This window comes from Perca fluviatilis, chromosome 16 (assembly GCF_010015445.1).
Source record: "Perca fluviatilis chromosome 16, GENO_Pfluv_1.0, whole genome shotgun sequence".
In the NCBI taxonomy this organism is placed as follows: domain Eukaryota; kingdom Metazoa; phylum Chordata; class Actinopteri; order Perciformes; family Percidae; genus Perca; species Perca fluviatilis.
The window spans coordinates 18033866-18052914 of NC_053127.1; the positions used below are offsets into that span (position 1 = coordinate 18033866).

Genomic DNA, 19049 nt, shown 5'->3' on the forward strand with positions numbered 1-19049 from the left:
GTGTTTCTTCACGGTAGAAATATGATTACCTGGGAACAGAATGTGAAGAATGTTCCCAACCTTTACAATTCATTCACGTTCTATCTAGCTTTTCTATTTCAACAGAAAGACAACACTGTGATCAAAACAAATGTATTTACAATTCATAATCCATGAGCTATAATAAAAGTATGTTTAATTGGAGAAAAAAGAGCATATGTAGACTTGAAGACTTCTTCCTCCTGTCTGACTGAACTGAGTGAGGAAATCAATTAGTGTGTTTCAGTCCCTGCGAACAATCCCTCCATTTTCGAGATCATGAGAACACTGATGTCAGAGGAGAGAGATGCAGTGTGGGAATGACTGCGGTCATGGGAGCCGGCATATGCATCACATTAGCAGCACAGACACATGACAGTGAGAAAACCAAAAAAATGCACTATGTCTGGTACTGCTATTTTCTCCAATGCATGAGAAAAATGTTGCTTCAGACAGACAGACACTCGTTTATGAAAGCAAGGGCAGTTTAGTAAAAGATCTAGTGGAGAATAATCATTCTTTTTTATATAAATGTTAACAAGCATCTCACACAGCTTTTTTTTTTGTGGTAACCCCCAACCAGCAGTCTAAATATTCCTGAGAGGACTTCTTATTGTGTAAAGCCTCAACTTAGAATTAATTATGTCAAACCTATAACCTCCTCTCAGGCTATTTGAAAAAAACATCACACATACACAATTGCAACATGATTTAGTTGATATGACATTGCTTTTTAAATGGTCAATTCATGATAGCCACACTGAACATGCTGAGTCCATATTTCAGTTTAATTTTCCCCTTCAGTGTGATCTTTAGTCAGTAGGCCTACAGTGTATCCAGGCAGTCACTCTCTCTCTCATCATCAGCAGCAGTTGGACTTCCTTTTGGTAGGTTTGTGATCGGCTTCTGTGAGCCCTGTGTGAAATGCAAATAAAGAATAAAACACTTTTCACATTTTTGGCATTCAGATAAACAATGTGAGCTACAGTAGGAAGGGTATGTATGATAAAGCCAGGCGATATGTGTATTTCTTACTGTCAGCAAACCCCACGAAAACTTCAAAACCAGCAATGAATTTATCCTGAGAACAACATTGTCTAAAAACTATTAAAAAACATGAAATGAGCGACACTGTTGTACTGGGAGACATACTCCTTCATTACCATGAACATGGGCAATAAAGATTTTAAGTATATGTGAGATGCCGTGTATATGTGAGAAGAAAATCACTTTGTGATTAAACTGCTCACAACGTAATGTGATAATACACAAACATAATCTGTGATAAGAGGTCACAAGTAGACAACTAGTAGCACTATGGAGGGTGGGCCCGTTTTGTTTGTCTCGTGCAAATGCTTATGGATTCATGTGACCCAACAAACATTCCTGACGCTGGTTTCACGCAATTGCACTGACTGCCAGTTGGTGGCGGTAACACACCAAAGCTTTGAAATGTTATGTTTCATGATGAAGGAATGCATTCAACATGTTTGTTAGACCTCAAGGTGAGGTTGAGGTAAGAAACATTAAATGTAAAGAGAACTTTTTTGTTCACATAAAAAACTCCACAGGTCACCTTTAACTTCATGGGCTAACAAGCAAAAAACTGACCACTGAGCACTGAATTTGACTAATCCGCATCTGAAAATAGTCCCAAGCAAATACGTTATTTACTTCTGTTTACTGTTTAAGTGATGCTCGATTTTTAGCATTACTTTTTAGCATTTTAAAGAGTTACCTCTTCAATAGGAACAAATGGAGTGCCACAGACAGAGTATTGAGGTGTGGAAGATGGTGTAATGCATTGTCTATTTAGCTTTGATCATAGATTTGTTGACAATAAGGAAAAAACAGAATAACATCCATCTTGTGTTGTGTGTCATATGTGTCATGAGAAAAACTGATTTTCAATTGGGAAACTAATTAGTCGGTAAATGAGTATAAGAGAAAGATACAAGTATGATGCTGCCTTCTTAACAATGAGACTTTATTGAGCAAACTGACTTACTGATAATGTCACCGACGTGCCTTGAGCCACTGTTCTCAAGCTCGGACAAAATGTTGGCCTCAAAAGTCAGAGAGGCCACACGGAAGAAGAAATCCCTGACACCATCTCCTGGAACAACACAGAGACAGAGGAAAGAGTTTAGTAAGATGGAAAGGGGTTAAAAGAGAACATGAAAAGCATGTGGGGATGATGACTGATGGGGATTTGTTCATGTGTGATTGACTCCCACCTGACTTGGCAGACACAGCCCAGTACTCGGCTTTGATTTCCTCAGAGAGTCTGATGGCTTCCTGCTCAATCTGAGCCAACTGGTCAGGAGACTGAGGAGTGAAACACAGACAGAGAAGTGAATGAGAACAGGGAAGGAAAGCTTCAGGCCATTGGTCACTGTACAGTAGAATTAGGCTTATTAACTAAAAGTGAGATATTCAGAGCAGCAACAATCAGTCGTTTAGTTTAGTGGTTAGTTTATTGACAGAATATTATTCGCCAACGAGTTTGATAATTAAAGCAGAAATGCCAAACATTTGATGGTTCCAGGTTCTCAAATGTAAGAATTTACTGCTAACACTTTTTGGTAAACAAATATTTTTGGACCGTTAAACAAGACATTCTAATATCACTTTTAACTCTAGGAAATTGTCATGGCAATGTTTTACTGTTTTCTGAAGTTATATGGACCAAACAATTAATCAAAAAGTATTTAATCAATTAAAAACCCTGATGATATTACCGAGAAACAATAACACATGCGGGGGACACACACAAACCAAAACACGCACGCACGCACAGAGGCTATAATTAAAATTATTGCTGGTTAATTTTCTGGCGATCAACTAATCAATTAACTGAGTCAATTTGATTATTTTCACCCACACTGAGGTCCTTCTTGGTACCAACAAGGAACAGTAAAACACTGGATGGGTCGTTTTCTTTCATGGCATCCTCCAGCCACTGCCTAAACACACAAAAACACACACACACACACACACACACACACACACACAATTATAAGACTCCAAATGGCATTTTAATAGTAAAATAATTAGATCAGAATGGGTTATTCCTTACCTGGCATGTGCTAAAGAGCTCAAACTGCTTAAGTCAAACACCACTATAATGGCTGGAGGAACGTAAAGAGACAAACAGCATCAAGAGAAGTCAAACATAGAGCATGATGAGAATGTGTTATGTATGACGACACTGTAATTTTAAGATGAGAGGTGTACTATAGAGACTGAGCTACATTCACCTTGTGCCCCTCTGTAATATGTTGAAGCAATGCATTTGAAGCGCTCCTGACCTGCTGTGTCCCACCTGAAATAGATCAGATGCAGATTTGATTGTTCTTGGTGGGATATTTGGTGGAGATGAAGGGAAGAAGGGAAGAGAGAAGAGCTGTGAGATGCTGTCATGTCCAGCGGTCATGATGGTTGTTTAAACTAACATGCAGTGTCAGTTCAAAATGTTGAAATTAAATGTTGAATATAAAGCCACAGTAGGCATAATTTAGCAATTATCAGAGTTATTCAAACAAGACAAAAGTCTACAGCTACGCTAGCGACTCTGTGAGGCTGCACTTCCAGTATGCACTGCTTTGAGCTAAATGCTAATGTCAACATGCTAACATGACCATGCGAAGATGCTGATGTTTAGCAGGTGTATTGTTTATCATGTTTACCATCTTAAATAATTTGCTTAGTAGCACTGACTGTCATTAGTTTTTTGGTATAAACCAAAATATTGGACAGATTCATATTTTGACCTAATGATAGCGCTAGAGGTACAGTTCAGGCCCCAATCAGACTGATCGCGTTTTAGCAGCCTTGGGTGGCATTTTGTAATTGTTTGAGAGTGAAGCTTTTTGCTTGCTGCTTTTGCGTTGATGAGTGCCTCTCGTTTGCACCTCGCGTTTTTGCAAAGGCGCCCTGAACGCCTCAAGTTGAAAAAACTTTAACTCAGAACGGAAAAAAGCCAGATCATTTCACTTAACAGCAAAATAACAGTTGAGGATGGGTGATTTGGTGTTTGCCTAGCAAGAATAACATTAAGCTGCAACTTGCATCACTCTGTCTGATCGGGACCTAAGTCATCACCAAAGTTATTACAATTAACGAATGACTGAACATAAATGTTTGTACCAAATTCCATGAACCCATTAGATATTGAGACATTTCACTGGAAACCACAGTGTCGACCTCATGGTGGCGCAAGAGGAAAAGTCAGGAGATCCCCAACATTAGTTGGATTCATCCTCTGGGAAACATGAATGTCTACACAGACTTTAATGGCAATCCATTCAACCGTTGTTTACATGTGTTCATCGCCATCCCTACATTCACATGACGCTATAATGGCAAAAAAGCTCAACAAGGCCCTCTTGGATATTAACCTTTAAATAACACAAATTGTACAAGCGTACACTTACATGCACTACAGAAGCCAACATAGTAAAGGAAAAACATAATTATTACGTCATTTAAGGCCCCCTTTTAAGTAAATTCTAGAGGATGTTGTATGCCCTCAAAGGTATCATGGGACTTCATGTATATTGTCAATTTTAACTTCATCATGATATGTGATCAAATGAAGGTCAGATAGGAATTAACAAACAGACCTTGTTGACCCATGTGACCCTGATGATCAGTCAGCGCAGTGAGTGAGTTAGCTTGTTTAAGGCTCAGTCTATAAACTGAGTGTTTCTCTGAGGTCTAGCGACATACTTACAGCTGTAAACTGAAGGGAACACCAAGAACTTCGAAACGCTCCATCTCAAAATCCACCCCTATGGTTGCTTTGTAGTTCTTATCAAACGCACCCTTTCGAAACCTTAAAGGAACAAAAGAAACAGAGAGAGAGAGAGAGAGAAAAAAAAATCTACTTTAAAGCTGCAACTAACAATAAATAACTATCTTTTTACTATTAAAGGACAATTCCGGCACAAAACGAACCTAGGGGTTAATAACAGATGTGTACCCACTCGATCGCTCTCTGGGATATGTTTTCATGCTAATCGAATGTGCTTGTAGCTTGAAACAAGCTAGCGCGGACCGCTGATTAGCTTACAACGCTAGTATTCGGGGCACAGGGAAAGTAAAAACAAATCGCTATTTATACCACTAAAAAGGCTCAAAATATCACCACACTTCAACGGTAGCATAATAAGGGTCCCTAAATGTTAACCGAAGCATTGAGAACTTTGTAAGTGTACAGACTGTTTATTAAAAACATAGTTTAGAAAGACAGTGGCTCCCAAGACGGCGGTCGCCTGTATACGAGAACGCGACTGTCTACATAATAGGGGTGGGTGATATGGACAAAAAATAATATCTCAATATTTTTGGTGATTTTGACGATAACGATAATTAGACGATATCCTTTAAAAATGTGTTTTTAAAAGTCCGAGTTACTTAATCACTGATGATAATAATGGGCACAATGTTGAATGAAAACTGTTCTTATTTATTTTCTTTAAAATGTTGACATTAGTGAATGTGTAGCTTTCCAATGCGTGTTTTGAAATGTTTTAAATTTAAATACTCGATAATGTCAATTTGCACATTGTTAACACAACAATGATGATATTATCATAAACAATATATATCACCCACCCCTACTATATAATCTATCTTTTTAATAAACTGTCTGTACACTTACAAAGTTCCCAATGCTTTGGTGAATTGTCCTTTAACTAGGCCTATTTTTTGATTAATAATTTTGTTTATAAAACGTCAGAAACATTTGTGGTCCTGAAGGAATTTCTTAGAGTTGATCCTTTTGACAGATCAACAGTAAAAAGAAATCTAATCTAATAATTTACTACTATCTCAACTGATTAATTGAGTACTACATTATTGGAGAGAAAAAAAACACATACAAGTTTGTAGTTACATCATAGTGACAGTGACTGACATTTCAAGATCTAATAAAGCCATTTAAATTAAGAATGTCTCCCTCCTGTATGGAAGTGACTCACACAAACTCAGTTAAAACCTTTACTAAAACCAATACTTGCGGACATGAAAGAACAATCACAACTTGCTCAATTGAACCAAATGCCTTAAGACCTCTCTCCACTTTTCTCTCATAGATGCAGTTAAATGCAAGGCGATTTGTTTTGTTTTTGGTTAGCAACCTCTACTTCTTCTACTGTTTACTGGTGGATTACAGCCTATACCGCCAACTTCTGATCAAACTATGCTGTAGCCTAGTTTATTTGCTCCAAACCAGTCGTTGGAAATACACCTAATTTGCATTTCTTCTTCATGAGAAGGGACTGCACAACCTATACACTGTTATTGGCTGAAGGTTACACACCCATGGGCTCTTTGCTGACACCCATAAATGTCCCACACTGAGCAAAATAAGAAGAAAAGAGAAAATACAGGCAGAGGGCAGGGTCTCTGCAGATACAGACACCGCCACACAGTTTATGGGTCATTGTAAGATATACTGCATATTATAGCTAAGATAAAATAAGCATTCATCTGTAATGATTTTAGTCTTCTAAAACAGTATGAATGTTATTGATTTATGTAATGAATTTTAATGAATTTTAATGAATTTTAATGAATTTTAATGAATTTTAATGAACTTCATTAACATTTGTAGAACTATAACCTTAACTTGAAACGTGATTAGGCTAAACCATGTTTTTGTGGAAGAAAACATTGAATGATGCTCTAAAGAACTGCAGCTGCATAAGTACAACTACAGAGGAAACACTCCAACAGCTGATACAGTTGAAATCAGACCAAAAATGTAATAACAAATCTAAACACATAATCCTTTGATTGATCTAATTATTCATGATTGCTTCTTACCTGCTGATCAGACACGTTTTCCCAACTGCAACATCTCCCACTACGATGACCTTGGCGATATTCAAGCTGGCAACAGAAAGCCAATACTGTCATTCTACACTCCGTACAACAAAAGCCTAACAGCATGAAACACACAACAACTTGATGAATACCATGCAGACATCACTTAACTCCTCTAATAGGATAACTCACAGCCCCCTTAAACTTTCATATTTAAAAAAGCAGTAACTTCAAAGACTAACTGCATGAAGCCCTTAATGGTCCTCAGCCTCCTCTTACATGAAAGATTAATCATTTTAATAACTTAATTAATTCAGCCTGACTTCACAACTTCAGGGAAATTTGTTATGATTGACGCATTCTTAAGCTTTTTACTGAGAGTTTGATTTCAGCACGTATAGGCAGTTGGGTTCCAAATCTTTCTTGCCAAACAAAAAATCTAAATATATTAAGTCATAAAAGTACTGATTTTGTGTGTAAGGCACAAGGTTTTCCACATAAATCTTATTATCAGAGAAAAAGGGACATAATAGCTCTGTTCTTACACCAAATGTGTATTACTACACAGCTGAAAAAAGTCCCCAACAATGCACAAATTACTCCTTTTCGAGTAATGTTTGCCAAAAACTGCAGGGATTTAGGAATTTACTGACATTTTTAATAAAAAACAAACCAAAAACATTACAAACATGTCACGATTACAAATGCCACAGACAGAGAAGGGAAGCTGAAAGTATTGAGTTTTTGAGATTTGCTGGCGAGGTCGTCAGCTGTCAGCTGATACAGCAGACATTGCATGACTTTCAAGTCACATAGCATGAATTAGTTCTGGCCCTCATTTCATTAAAACACATGTCACAGTGTGTATAGTAGCAGGAAGGGCCGCTGGGTGTGTTGTCTTATTAACCCTTCTGTGATCTTACCTCACTGTGTCTTTCTTGTGTACCTGGCAGGCAGCCTGCACCTGTGGGTGGAAGCCATCTTTGGTGTGCAGCGCTGCATTCGGACTGAAATACTGTAAAGAGAGTGGGGAGAGGAAACAGAAAGAAACAAATTAAAAAAGCATTTTGGACAGTAAAATAAAAAGGGGGAAGGTAGGGAGGGTTACACTGAATGTGTTTTCATGGCTAATAAAACAATCTTAGAAAATAAAAAAGGAGAAGCAGCAATGTCATAAACTTAAAGTTATTATAATCATCATCCTTCAATTGTTGCTGTCCAGAAAAAAACTTGTATTTCCAAAGAATCAGCTTAACATTAGGCCAAAATGTATCTACATGGCTACATTCAGGTAGTGAACCTTTCTAAACTCGCAAAGGAGCATTAAGGACATTTAAATGTCACCAAGGCTGGAGTTACAAGCTTTAGTGAGGATAACAACATTTTGCAAATTTGCAGCCGTCCACTTTTAGAGAAACAAAGAGCAGCTCTAAATCAGTGGTGGAAGAAGTATTCAGATCCTTTACTTAAGTAAAAGTACTAATACCACACTGTAAAAATACGCTGTTACAAGTAAAAGTCCTGTATTCAAAATATTACTTAAGTAAAAGTCTGTATCATCAGGGAAATGTACTTAAAGTATTAAAAGTAAAAGTACTCAATGCAGAAATATCCTCACATTTTAGAAACTAGAAAACGAGCATAACGGTTCTGTCAATGAACTAAGTGTTTAATCGGCTAATCATTTCAGCTGGACTTGTGTTTTGTGTGCAAAAATCTGTAGTTGTATCTAGTAACTAAAGCTGTCAGATTAATGTAGTGGAGGGAAAAGTACAATATTTCCCTCTGAAATGTAGTGGAGTAGAAGTGGCATGAAAAGAAAAGACTCAAGTAAAGTAGGCCTACCTCAAATGTGTAGGCCTACAGTACTTGAGTAAATGTAGCTACATATTTAGATTCCACTACTGCTCTAAATAACCTCATCATCAATCAATAGTGTGTGTGTGTGTGTGTGTGTGTGTGTGTGTGTGTGTGTGTGTGTGTGTGTGTGTGTGTGTGTGTGTGTGTGTGTGTTACTAACGTTTGGGAGCTGATTAATGATCCGGTCCTTCTTCACAGGTGGCAACATGCTGCTGCTGTGGATCAATGCGCGCGCGCGCACACACACACACACAAAAAAAAATAAACACACACACACACACACACACACACACACACACACACACACACCCCTTCAAGCTGCCACTGTCACGGACAGCACTTTTTTGTATTCACTTAACTATCTTTTTTTTTCAATTTTTTTTCTCAAAACTCCTTCCACAAAACCAGGGGAGGAAAGAAAATGTCTTCCACGTTTGCCTAAAAAAAGGCAGATATCAGAGTGTTAAATTGTTGGTTTCAATATCCAGACTGTACAGTAAATCAGAAACAGTTTGCACTGAACTAACATCAGCATATTGCCCCTGATGACATGGGAAAGTGTAGATGATTCAGGTTAGACCACATGAAGGTATTTTCTTGTTATATGGTAACACTGCAACCTAAAAAGCATTTTATTTTTCTAACACATTTTGTCATTGGACAATTTGTAGGTCAAGGTTTATGGAAGGTGTGGTAGAAACAGAGTATGTTTGCAGATATAGCACGGAGCATCAGCACAGCAGGAAAACAGTCTAAAAACAGAAGGTTTAACTAAGTTTAACAACTTTACCTGAAACAGCTGGATGGCAAAATGCTGAAGGAAATGTGTTCTGGGTGTGGAGATGAGATGTGATATCCAATGCCTGCCGAGAAAATAAACCCAGAACAAAATGACGCTCAGAGCAACTAACAGACTGACAGCAGACAAACAAGCATGCAAAATCCGTGTTATAGTGAAAAAGCGCCATCCTGCGGCCGCATGGTAGCCTAGGCTATTTCACCTAAATTTCCGTAATAACTTTATTTATGTAACTCCAAATAACATGTAGCCGCATTTTCTTTTCTTTTTTAAATTATTTAAATTCTTTCTTGTTTAATTACCTTGTTTCTTTGAATTACATTTTCTAAAGTAGGTAGCTAGGCAGTCTTTTTGTCCCTCTTTATTGAACTATGAAGAAGTCATACAATCAAAAAGCATGAGTTTTGAGCAGCAGAACCAATATTACCGCAAAAAAAATTAATAACATAAAAAAAAAAATTGTGAGGACTTTGCTTAAAGTTGTACTAGGTATTTACTTTTCATACATTAAAGTATAATACAAGTTCAATAAAATAGGCTATGTTATCAACGTTTTGAAAAGATTGACACTTTATGTTATCTTTTTTTAGATACATTTTGTATTGTTTTTATATTTTTAAACATTCAGAACAGACAAACATAATTGAACAAGAACAACATGTCATTTATTTTCTAATGTGTAAGTAGCAGGTGCAGCTGAGGTTGAGTTCATTTTAACTAATTTCTACACTGTAAGTAGAACCGTCTTAGTTTCACCAAGAACATGTCATCATGTTTCATTATGTATTTTATGTAGGTTAATTAATCAGCAACGTAACTTCTAACTAGCTGCCAAATACAATTGTAATGAAGTAAAGGTATTGTGGTATTGTATTCTTAAATGTAGTGGAGTACAATTATTAAGATTAAGATTTTAATAATTGTATATATATTTAGTAAATAGGCACAGTAAAAAAAAAACGGTTCTGTAAAAAAAACACAACATAAAGTCGTGATATAGGCCTACACCCTCCTGTACTGCAGGTGGCAAAAGAGCGCATTTTAAGCTGATTTTAAGTCGGTTTAGCGCGCCAGAACTAAAGAACAAGTGACGTTTTATTCCTGCGACATTCAGCCTTTAAATACTTCGCTACCACGACGTTGCTGCCTCTTTTCAAATCGCCTGGCAGTCTGGACTCTTGCTTGTGTGTTAGTCCCCGGGAAATGGGATTCGACTTGTTTAGAGTGGTCAGTAAGTACAAGACTACAGTCCTAACCTAACAACACGTTAGTTGAGCTGTGGTTTGGGACTTTAGTTAAAACGTGGTCTCTGCTAGCGTCAACTGTTAACGTTAGCATTGTCGTGACGGGCCTCAAGCAGCCACGTGGATCCTGCGTGAAGCCCACTCAAAGATGAAAAAGAGACAAAGTGAGATATATACTTTTATTTATTTCAGTCTCGCTTATAAAGGGTTTGTATTTTACTGCTAACATTGCAATGTTTGTACCTCTAATCTCGTTTTTCCGGTAAAAGTAACGTTACTCAGTGTTCCTAAACGTCCTCATCGATCTGTTCTGTCTAACTCAATGGTTTAACTGTAATTTATTTAAATATGTACTCTAACGTTGTGGTGAAACTTAAGCCTCGTTGCTTCTCAGAATAAGTAAAATTACTAGTGGTTTCAGAAACATTCAAATGTAACGTTTAATATTTTATCTGCCAGATAAATACGTGTCTTTGTTTTGTGTAAAACCAAATATTCTCTTAACCATTAGTCTTGTCCTTCCACAGGTGGATGTCACTCTGCAAGTGTTGCACTTGATAAATGGGGTATCTTGATGTCCCTGCAAGGTGAGTTGCAGTGAAGAAAATTACTGTTTTAATGCAGTTGTCAGTGATGAAAACTGTGAATAGGAAGTGCCGTCTGATGCGACAACTGACGATGTTATATACTCACTGTTCTGAGCCTCCAAAACTGCAATTGATTGTAAGTGGTGATCAGTCCTTAAAAACTGGAAGTTACTTATTGATGATTTTTTTTTTTTTTAAGACTGGTCAGAAGACTGGGTCTCATCAAGATGATGGAAAGTCAAGATGGAGGTTGGTTTAATAATGCTGTTATTAAAACGTGCTGTAGTTTTAAATGTAGTGATGAAACCCAAACTGAAATAGCTGGAATTACCGGCAGATTGTTCAGTGGTGACTCTCGGTTTTCTGAACATTAACTAAGGCAGTTCTGTTAACTTTCAAAATGGATTTAGACTAAATGTAACTAATTTTGTTTTCTATGACTGAACAGACTTGTGAGCTGCCATAGGATGTTACGCTTCATATGGTCCTAACAGCTGACTGAAGAGGATTCATTTGAAGCAGGTGAATGCATGATCTGTCCATTAAAAATGCCAACTGACTGCTTCTGTTGTGATGAAACCCAAACTGAAATAGCTGGAATTACCGGCAGATTGTTCAGTGGTGACTCTCGGTTTTCTGAACATTGCAGTTCTGTGACCTGTCAAAATGGACTAAATGTAGTTTTTAACTCATTACTTTTCTTCTGTAGCTGAAAAGACTTGTGAGCTGCAAAAGAGAGATGTCGCCATGCAGTGCTTTGTATGCTCCAAACTAAACCAGCTGACTGAAGACCTTCACTTCGTGCAGGTGAAAAGGCATTTATTGGTCATTAAAATGGCAGCCGACTGCTTCTGTAGTGATGAAACCCAAACTGAAATAGCTGGAATTACCGGCAGATTGTTTAGTGGTGACCCTCGGTTTTCTGAACACAAAATTGCGAAATATCTTGAGTGGACTTGGATCAGTGCTAGTATTCACTTTTTATTTTTGTTCTGGTTTCTCAAGGTTGGCCTGGTGGCATAAGACTTCTCCTGAAAGTGACTTGTGGGGTACAGCTACACCTCTTGAGATGGACCTTGTAAGTTTTTTGTTTATCACTGTATTCTTAAAATAAAGTCTAAGCTTGTATGCTCACCTTTTGTACAATGGAAACACTCAGTACTTGATTTTGAACATCTGGATTACGTTAACTTGTTCAGCATTCTTAAGCTGAGAACCAACCAAAAAACACCTGATTTGCAGCAAATGGTAGTCAGTGTAGAGTTGACATGAACCTTTAAGATTGCTGCATCAGATTTGTCCAAATTCCAGTCCTCAATCACTCATTTTGATGTCTGGTTGATATTTGGCTAAAACTGTCGGATTTAAAATCCTCAACTCCTGGACATTCTGCAGTTGTCAACTTGCTGTGACCTGTCCTGGTTTTCACCACCAGTTGTATAGTCTAAATTATCCTGAAAGTCAAGTTTGTTTCTGGCTTAGAACGTAGCAAACTTTGTCCTGTGCTTTGACTCTTGTTGTGCAATGGTGAGTTAATTGACAAGCTTATAAAGGAGTGTGTAGCTTACAGTGATGAAAACCTGGAATAGGAAGTGCCGTCCGATGCGACAACTGACGATTGTCTCTGATCCACTTTTCTGAGTCTTTTAAAGCTGTACTGATTGAGCATTGGTGGTTTTCAAAATGAGTGCCTGTTCTCATTATTCCACCTTTTGTTTTTATTACAGGTGTCATTCTGCCAGTCTGCTGCAGTCCCCTGAAGTCTGATTGAATTGACAGGTAGCTTTTCAGCTTTAATACAATAATGGCAGTCAACCGTTGTTGTGATGAAACCCAAACTGAAATAGCTGGAATTACCGGCAGATTGTTAGTGGTGACTCTCGGTTTTCTGAACATTAGATGGCAGCATTACACAGTACACTTGAATAAAATAATTTGCTGACAGATTTTGTTATCCTTCAGAATTGGATCAAGTGGTCGTGGCAACTGTCAGTATACCGGCAAGTTACATGTGGTAAGACATAAATCTGTTTATAAGCTGATAATGAGGATAGAGATGATAATGTCCGTAAGAGCTGCTGAAATGCCAGTTTCAAAATCTTTAGATTAGAGGGGTGGTAGACCTCCTGCAGGGTGAAGATGTCATTGCAGCAGTAATATATTTCAGAGATCCACCCAGACATAACAGTAGACCTGTTGACCTTTTGTTAAACAAACTGCTCTCAGGATCGGTTTACTATTCAATGTGTGGATAGTTTTTGTATAAAATGTGATTTATATAAATGTGTTTCCTTGTAAGGTTTAGGTGACTTTTCCCATGTGTTTATACACTAGTATCATAGTTAGTTGAATATTATAAAGATTTATTTTTTCCAAGGCTAATCTGGCTCCCTCTCCTCAGATGACAAGATGACTCATGGACAATGGTCTCAAGATGGATGTCAACATGTTTGTTAAAGTATTTTACACTGTACAATGCAGGCTGGTTAAATGTTATGATTGCAATAAAGTGTCTAAGCAGCCTGATAACTGAAACAAATGGTGTATCTTCTTGTAATGCCTCCACTAGGACACGAGCACATCTTTTAAAAGCAAACATCTTGAGGTGACTTCTGTGTGTCTGTATATGTAGGAACTTAAATCACTAATTGGAAGTATTCATTCCACACCCCAAGAAAGGCAAACATGCGGATATTGATTTGCCACTAAAATGACCTTAAGTGGGCTCTTTCTCGGTTTGTAAATTATTTCAGTGTAGGTGAACAAGCTAAGCGTTGATTTTCATTCCTAAAAGTTGGTTTGTCACAATACATTTGAACAAACTTATCACTCCCTCCCCCTTTTCTGCTAAAGCCTAAAATGTTCTAAGCCCTCCCCCTGCAAGGGAGAATAAATAGGCTCGTTCGAGATGAACTGCGCCTCGCCTGTAAAGTAGACGAGAGCAGGCGGCAGCAGCAGGGGGCGGTGACAAAAGTCCGCTCTCAAGTCGGACAGTTTTCCAGCTGACTCCAGCAGCCTTCAGGCTGAACAGGAAGTGACAGAAACACGGTGGTCCGATTCCGATTTAATAAAATGTTATCAGACCCCTATATCAGCTCCTACAGTCTCCAGTTTTTATTATGACAAAGTAGGTGTCAAAATTCTCTACATGCGATCTGTTGCTGATTTTAATAAACAGACTGTAGATGATCCGTAATCTGAACAGATTTAGTCTCTCTGACTTTTAAACAACTATTATGGAGCTAGATTTGTTTCTTTATTACATGCGAGAAAATAAATGATCTGAGAGGAAAAAAAAAGTTTGAGAGCAAAAGTTATCACACTGATAGCAAAAAAGCATTTTATGAGAGAAAAAAAAATATTTGAGAGAAAAAGTTTTCATATCAACAGCAAAAAATAATATTTGAGACTAAAAAAAGTTTTGAGAGAAAGTATTTTCTCATAGAACATAAAAAAATATAAATTTGAAATTTTTTAAATTATTTCTGAGAAAAGAAAATCTCTCTCAAAATACTTTTTTAAACTCAAATATATATTTTTTGCTATCAGTGTGAAAACATTTTCTCAAAAAAAAGTGTTTCTCTCAAAACGTTTTTCTTCTTGCTCTCAAAACCTAAGTCTTTGCTCTCGATGCAATTTCTTGCTCTCGTGTCAGGATTTTGCTCTCGCTGTGAAAATAATGTCATGGGCGGGGCCACGTTCCTATTGGCCAGTCGGGTGAGCACCGTCTTGTCTTGGGAGTCGAACTGAATCATTACACTGGCTGAGCAATGCCAGCCAGGGGTATCCAGATACATTGCGCAACAAGGAACAATGGCTGCCAGGTCGACCAGAGAGACCCATAAATGTAAGTATTTTCGGCTTAAAGAATTGATTTAAAAATTACGACAGTCTTGTTTTGTGCTCTACACAATCATGTACATAGATATTTGTAACTATATTTGTAACTGAAACGTTTTTAAAAATCGCTAGCTTGCTATGCTAACGTTACATTGCTGATTTGCACAACAGTCCCGCATTTCTCTGCCTTGACTGCATGCATGTCTACATTGTTAACTAAACTCCATTAGCAGCGAAATTAGTTTGATATCAGTGCATAACACTACTTGCTTTGGAGACACATGCTTTACATATACTGTCCTGTATCACACAGGGACGCCGGAGGAAACCCAGCAGCTGATCCACTTTCTGGCTGAAAACGAGCAGTAATCATGTGTAATTCATTCCTGTTCATGTACCTGTACATTGTTGTTGGTTATGATACAGGACACTAATGAAAGAAATGGGGTTGGAGGGAAAGGTTACTGGCCAACAGGCATCACACTATGGTCTGGAATTTCAGAATATCTGTAGTTTTGTTTGTTTGTGGTCTTGTGTGTCTTTTAGTTTTATACATTTGAGTGCCTTTTTTAGTGTGACATCTAAGTTATTGTTCTAATAGTTGATAATGGTTCTCTACATTTTTCTATAATGTTTTTGCATGTTATGTTTATTTTTTTGGGAAATAAAGACTTTTTTTAACAAAGTGTTTCTGAACATCAATGACATTCAAAACAGTGATAACTGAAACAGATAAACACACCATGCAGTGTATAGAAATATTGATTGCAAACAGACCTAAGTATATATGATGATGTACCCAAGTGGCGTCTCATTTCATGGGGTATGTTTTCAACAACCATAGTGTGCAACAACCATACAAAGACTATTTTACACAAAACTAGGTGGGACACTTTCAAACGGTATATCAATCACTATCTAACGTTGGCTAGCTATAGGGTTGCCACCTTCCATGCAGACTAGCTGAAAGTTGTACAGGAGGTTGTATATGATGATCAAGCAGTTACTCTTCAGGTGCTTTGAGGCTAGCAAGGGCAAAGGTAGAAACTAGCTCACTAAATAAGGAGTGAAACTATCTAAATCAACATATTCATTTGGCATTTGATTTAAAAATGGTACAAACCAGGTGAGTTTGCAAGTTTACCTAGCATGATGGCTAATTAGTGGTTAGCTTTTCTAGCAATTAGCATGCTAATAATATAATACACATTCATAAATATGAGTGCTATTCTTTGTCCATGCCAATCTGACAAACGCATCAGTAATGGCAAACTAGCTTACATTTAGGGTTAGCCTATTTAATGTTTAATCTTCAGTGATGCTGAGCTTGCTCAGCCAGTGTAATGATTCAGTTCGACTCCCAAGACAAGACGGTGCTCACCCGACTGGCCAATAGGAACGTGGCCCCGCCCATGACATTATTTTCACAGCGAGAGCAAAATCCTGACACGAGAGCAAGAAATTGCATCGAGAGCAAAGACTTAGGTTTTGAGAGCAAGAAGAAAAACGTTTTGAGAGAAACACTTTTTTTTTTTTGAGAAAATGTTTTCACACTGATAGCAAAAAATATATATTTGAGAGTTTAAAAAAGTATTTTGAGAGAGATTTTCTTTTCTCAGAAATAATTTAAAAAATTTCAAATTTATATTTTTTTATGTTCTATGACAAAATACTTTCTCTCAAAACTTTTTTTAGTCTCAAATATTATTATTTTTTGCTGTTGGTATGAAAACTTTTTCTCTCAAATATTTTTTTTTCTCTCATAAAATGCTTTTTTGCTATCAGTGTAATAACTTTTGCTCTCAAACTTTTTTTTTCCTCTCAGATCATTTATTTTCTCGCATGTAATAAAGAAACAAATCTAGCTCCATAACTATCAGCCACACAACATGTGTTCTGTACAGAATAAGCTTTTAAATCAGACAAATCACAGTTAAAATCCCTCCGATTGAAAATCAATAAAAAGTTTATATAAAACGTCATGTTGAGTCGATTCTGAACCAATCAGCTGTTTGATCAGCTGAGAGGCCGGCGTTTCCCAGCATGCCCTGGGTCCACCTGCGTCCGCCTGGCTCTTGCAGTTGGTGAAAAGCAACTGCGCTACCTGCGTCTAAGAACTGCGGCCGCCTTGGTCTCGTGAGATTATCGTTGCCCACGTGTGCATGACGTCAGAGCAAGTCGGGATAAAGTCGGACACAAATCTAACCGGCATGCATTGGGCGCCGATCGCCGGTGATCGATTCTGCGCAGATCTGGCTCATCTCGAACGAGCCTAATGTGTCTGAGCAGTGATTGACATGCAGTTAGACCCCCCCCCAGCCCTGATTGGTGCATCTGAACAGGGAGTTGTGGATTTTTGCAAATCGCACCAATAAAAGATTTAATACTTGCTTAATGTAGAGCTACTCTAACAGGGTCAGTTTCAGCAAATATGACAGGTTAGTTTTAGAAGTCTTACCTACTGCACCTTAACAGATGCTGTAAAGTTCTCTTGTAGGAACTCCTCACTGTCTGTTTTGAGGCAGTTAATGAATCAAATGTCCAATATGCCTTAATTCAGGTTGCTCTGCCAAATCACAGGTGGGTCTGAATATCCTTAAATCAGGTGGATATGTTGGCTTAGTTTGTAAATGCAGGTGTTCAAAGTTGGCCACTGCTTGATGGTCAGAGAGCCAGAGATGGTTAAGAGCATGAATAAAGAGGCACTGTCAAAGCAGTGAATCAGGAATAAAAGGCACTTCTCATTGCCTTGCAGAGGTTATGTTCTATAGCACTAAATAAATACACTTCCAGATTGGATTGTAATACCAGGCCAAAAATGGGTCCTTATACTCAGATTTGTGTCATGTCAGGCCCTCATGTGGCGCACAGAGGCAAATGAAATGACAATGCCATTATTGGCTGGGGGTTGTAAACCCATATTGGGCCCAAAGGCTTTTTCTTGATGCCCAGAAGCCTTCCAACCATGGTCCTGACTCTCCAAAGAAAAGGCAGAGGGCAGGGTCTCTGCAGATAAACACATCCCCACACTAGTTTTAGTGGGTCATAACTAATGATTGAGAGGGATTACATTTGTATTTGTCTATACAAAGTTTATGAGGAAAGCATTGCACATTTATACCTTTGAAAATACAGGCTGAAATAAAGCATGCTTGGAGTTGGAAACACAGTCAAGGCTATTATTACTAGCAAGCCCCTTTTTGTTAAATATTTAGTGAACTGTTCATAATAGTTTTTATTTGTGTATAAATATAATTAGCCTAGTGAAACAGTATTTGAAAGTTTTCTGAATGTGCTCTTTTGTTTTTACAGAACAGAATATTATTTTGCAGGGCAAACATTGCCAGAACAAATAAATGTTTAGACAAAGGCAGTGATATGTGTATATAATGAAATAATTATTTAGCTATAACAAGTTTTGTCTTTAAGCTTTTTGGGTGATATCTATAGTAATGAACGTGGTCCAAAATGATGTGGAATTGCATAGTTCTAAATCAAAAACCCTTAAATCTTCTTGAGGGAGGACCCTCAAGTTACCCTCCACAAACAAAAACAACGCTTAATATTGAGCCCTATGTGTCGATGCTAGAGAGGTAGAATGATTGCTTCGTGCAAGTTCCACTAGTTGAAGGTAGATATGATCTGGGCATGATGGTATTTTGTGGGTGACACTGCTTTTTTGGACCTCACCTGCCTGCCAAATCACATGCCTGTACTTGTGACTGATGCCTGTTATGCAATCAATGTATATAAATAAGTTGCATGATTTCTTCTTCAGTCACACTGTGTTTATACTTCACAACTGTTGCCAGGATCCAACTTTACAGGTAAATGCTGTATTTGCATGCCACTCTGGGAAAACTTGAGGAT

General features: G+C 37.7%; 1 protein-coding gene, 2 long non-coding RNA genes and 6 other non-coding genes across 10 annotated transcripts; 8 read left to right on the top strand and 1 right to left on the bottom strand.

Moving 5' to 3' along the window:
• Positions 1-116: 116 nt before the first annotated feature.
• Positions 117-9618, bottom strand: rab34b (RAB34, member RAS oncogene family b). Its single transcript, XM_039777250.1, has 11 exons — positions 9500-9618; positions 8870-8924; positions 7773-7864; positions 6850-6915; positions 4754-4855; positions 3279-3343; positions 3098-3149; positions 2903-2984; positions 2256-2346; positions 2027-2134; positions 117-933 (listed from the first exon to the last, which is right to left on the bottom strand). Exons 2-11 carry the CDS (start codon positions 8915-8917, stop codon positions 881-883), a joined length of 759 nt encoding a protein of 252 aa, XP_039633184.1. The 5' UTR covers positions 8918-8924; positions 9500-9618; the 3' UTR covers positions 117-880.
• Positions 9619-10635: 1017 nt separating this feature from the next.
• LOC120544719 lies at positions 10636-13874 on the top strand. Of its 2 annotated transcripts, none has more exons than XR_005636544.1 (9): positions 10636-10739; positions 11280-11339; positions 11539-11588; positions 11788-11861; positions 12049-12146; positions 12345-12417; positions 13067-13118; positions 13302-13353; positions 13741-13874. It is a non-coding gene; the product is annotated as an uncharacterized LOC120544719 (long non-coding RNA). The 2 variants fall into 2 exon arrangements; XR_005636543.1 differs by having other exon boundaries at positions 10637-10916.
• Positions 11379-11450, top strand: LOC120544781. The gene has a single exon (XR_005636581.1). It is a non-coding gene; the product is annotated as a small nucleolar RNA SNORD49 (small nucleolar RNA).
• LOC120544789 lies at positions 11635-11708 on the top strand. Its single transcript, XR_005636588.1, has one exon. It is a non-coding gene; the product is annotated as a small nucleolar RNA SNORD65 (small nucleolar RNA).
• On the top strand, positions 11908-11981 carry LOC120544790. The gene has a single exon (XR_005636589.1). It is a non-coding gene; the product is annotated as a small nucleolar RNA SNORD65 (small nucleolar RNA).
• LOC120544787 lies at positions 12194-12267 on the top strand. Its single transcript, XR_005636587.1, has one exon. It is a non-coding gene; the product is annotated as a small nucleolar RNA SNORD65 (small nucleolar RNA).
• Positions 12905-12982, top strand: LOC120544782. The gene has a single exon (XR_005636582.1). It is a non-coding gene; the product is annotated as a small nucleolar RNA SNORD49 (small nucleolar RNA).
• LOC120544792 lies at positions 13161-13233 on the top strand. Its single transcript, XR_005636591.1, has one exon. It is a non-coding gene; the product is annotated as a small nucleolar RNA SNORD65 (small nucleolar RNA).
• Positions 13875-15019: 1145 nt separating the features above from the next.
• LOC120544246 lies at positions 15020-15864 on the top strand. Its single transcript, XR_005636476.1, has 2 exons — positions 15020-15186; positions 15493-15864. It is a non-coding gene; the product is annotated as an uncharacterized LOC120544246 (long non-coding RNA).
• The last annotated feature ends 3185 nt before the right edge of the window (positions 15865-19049 follow it).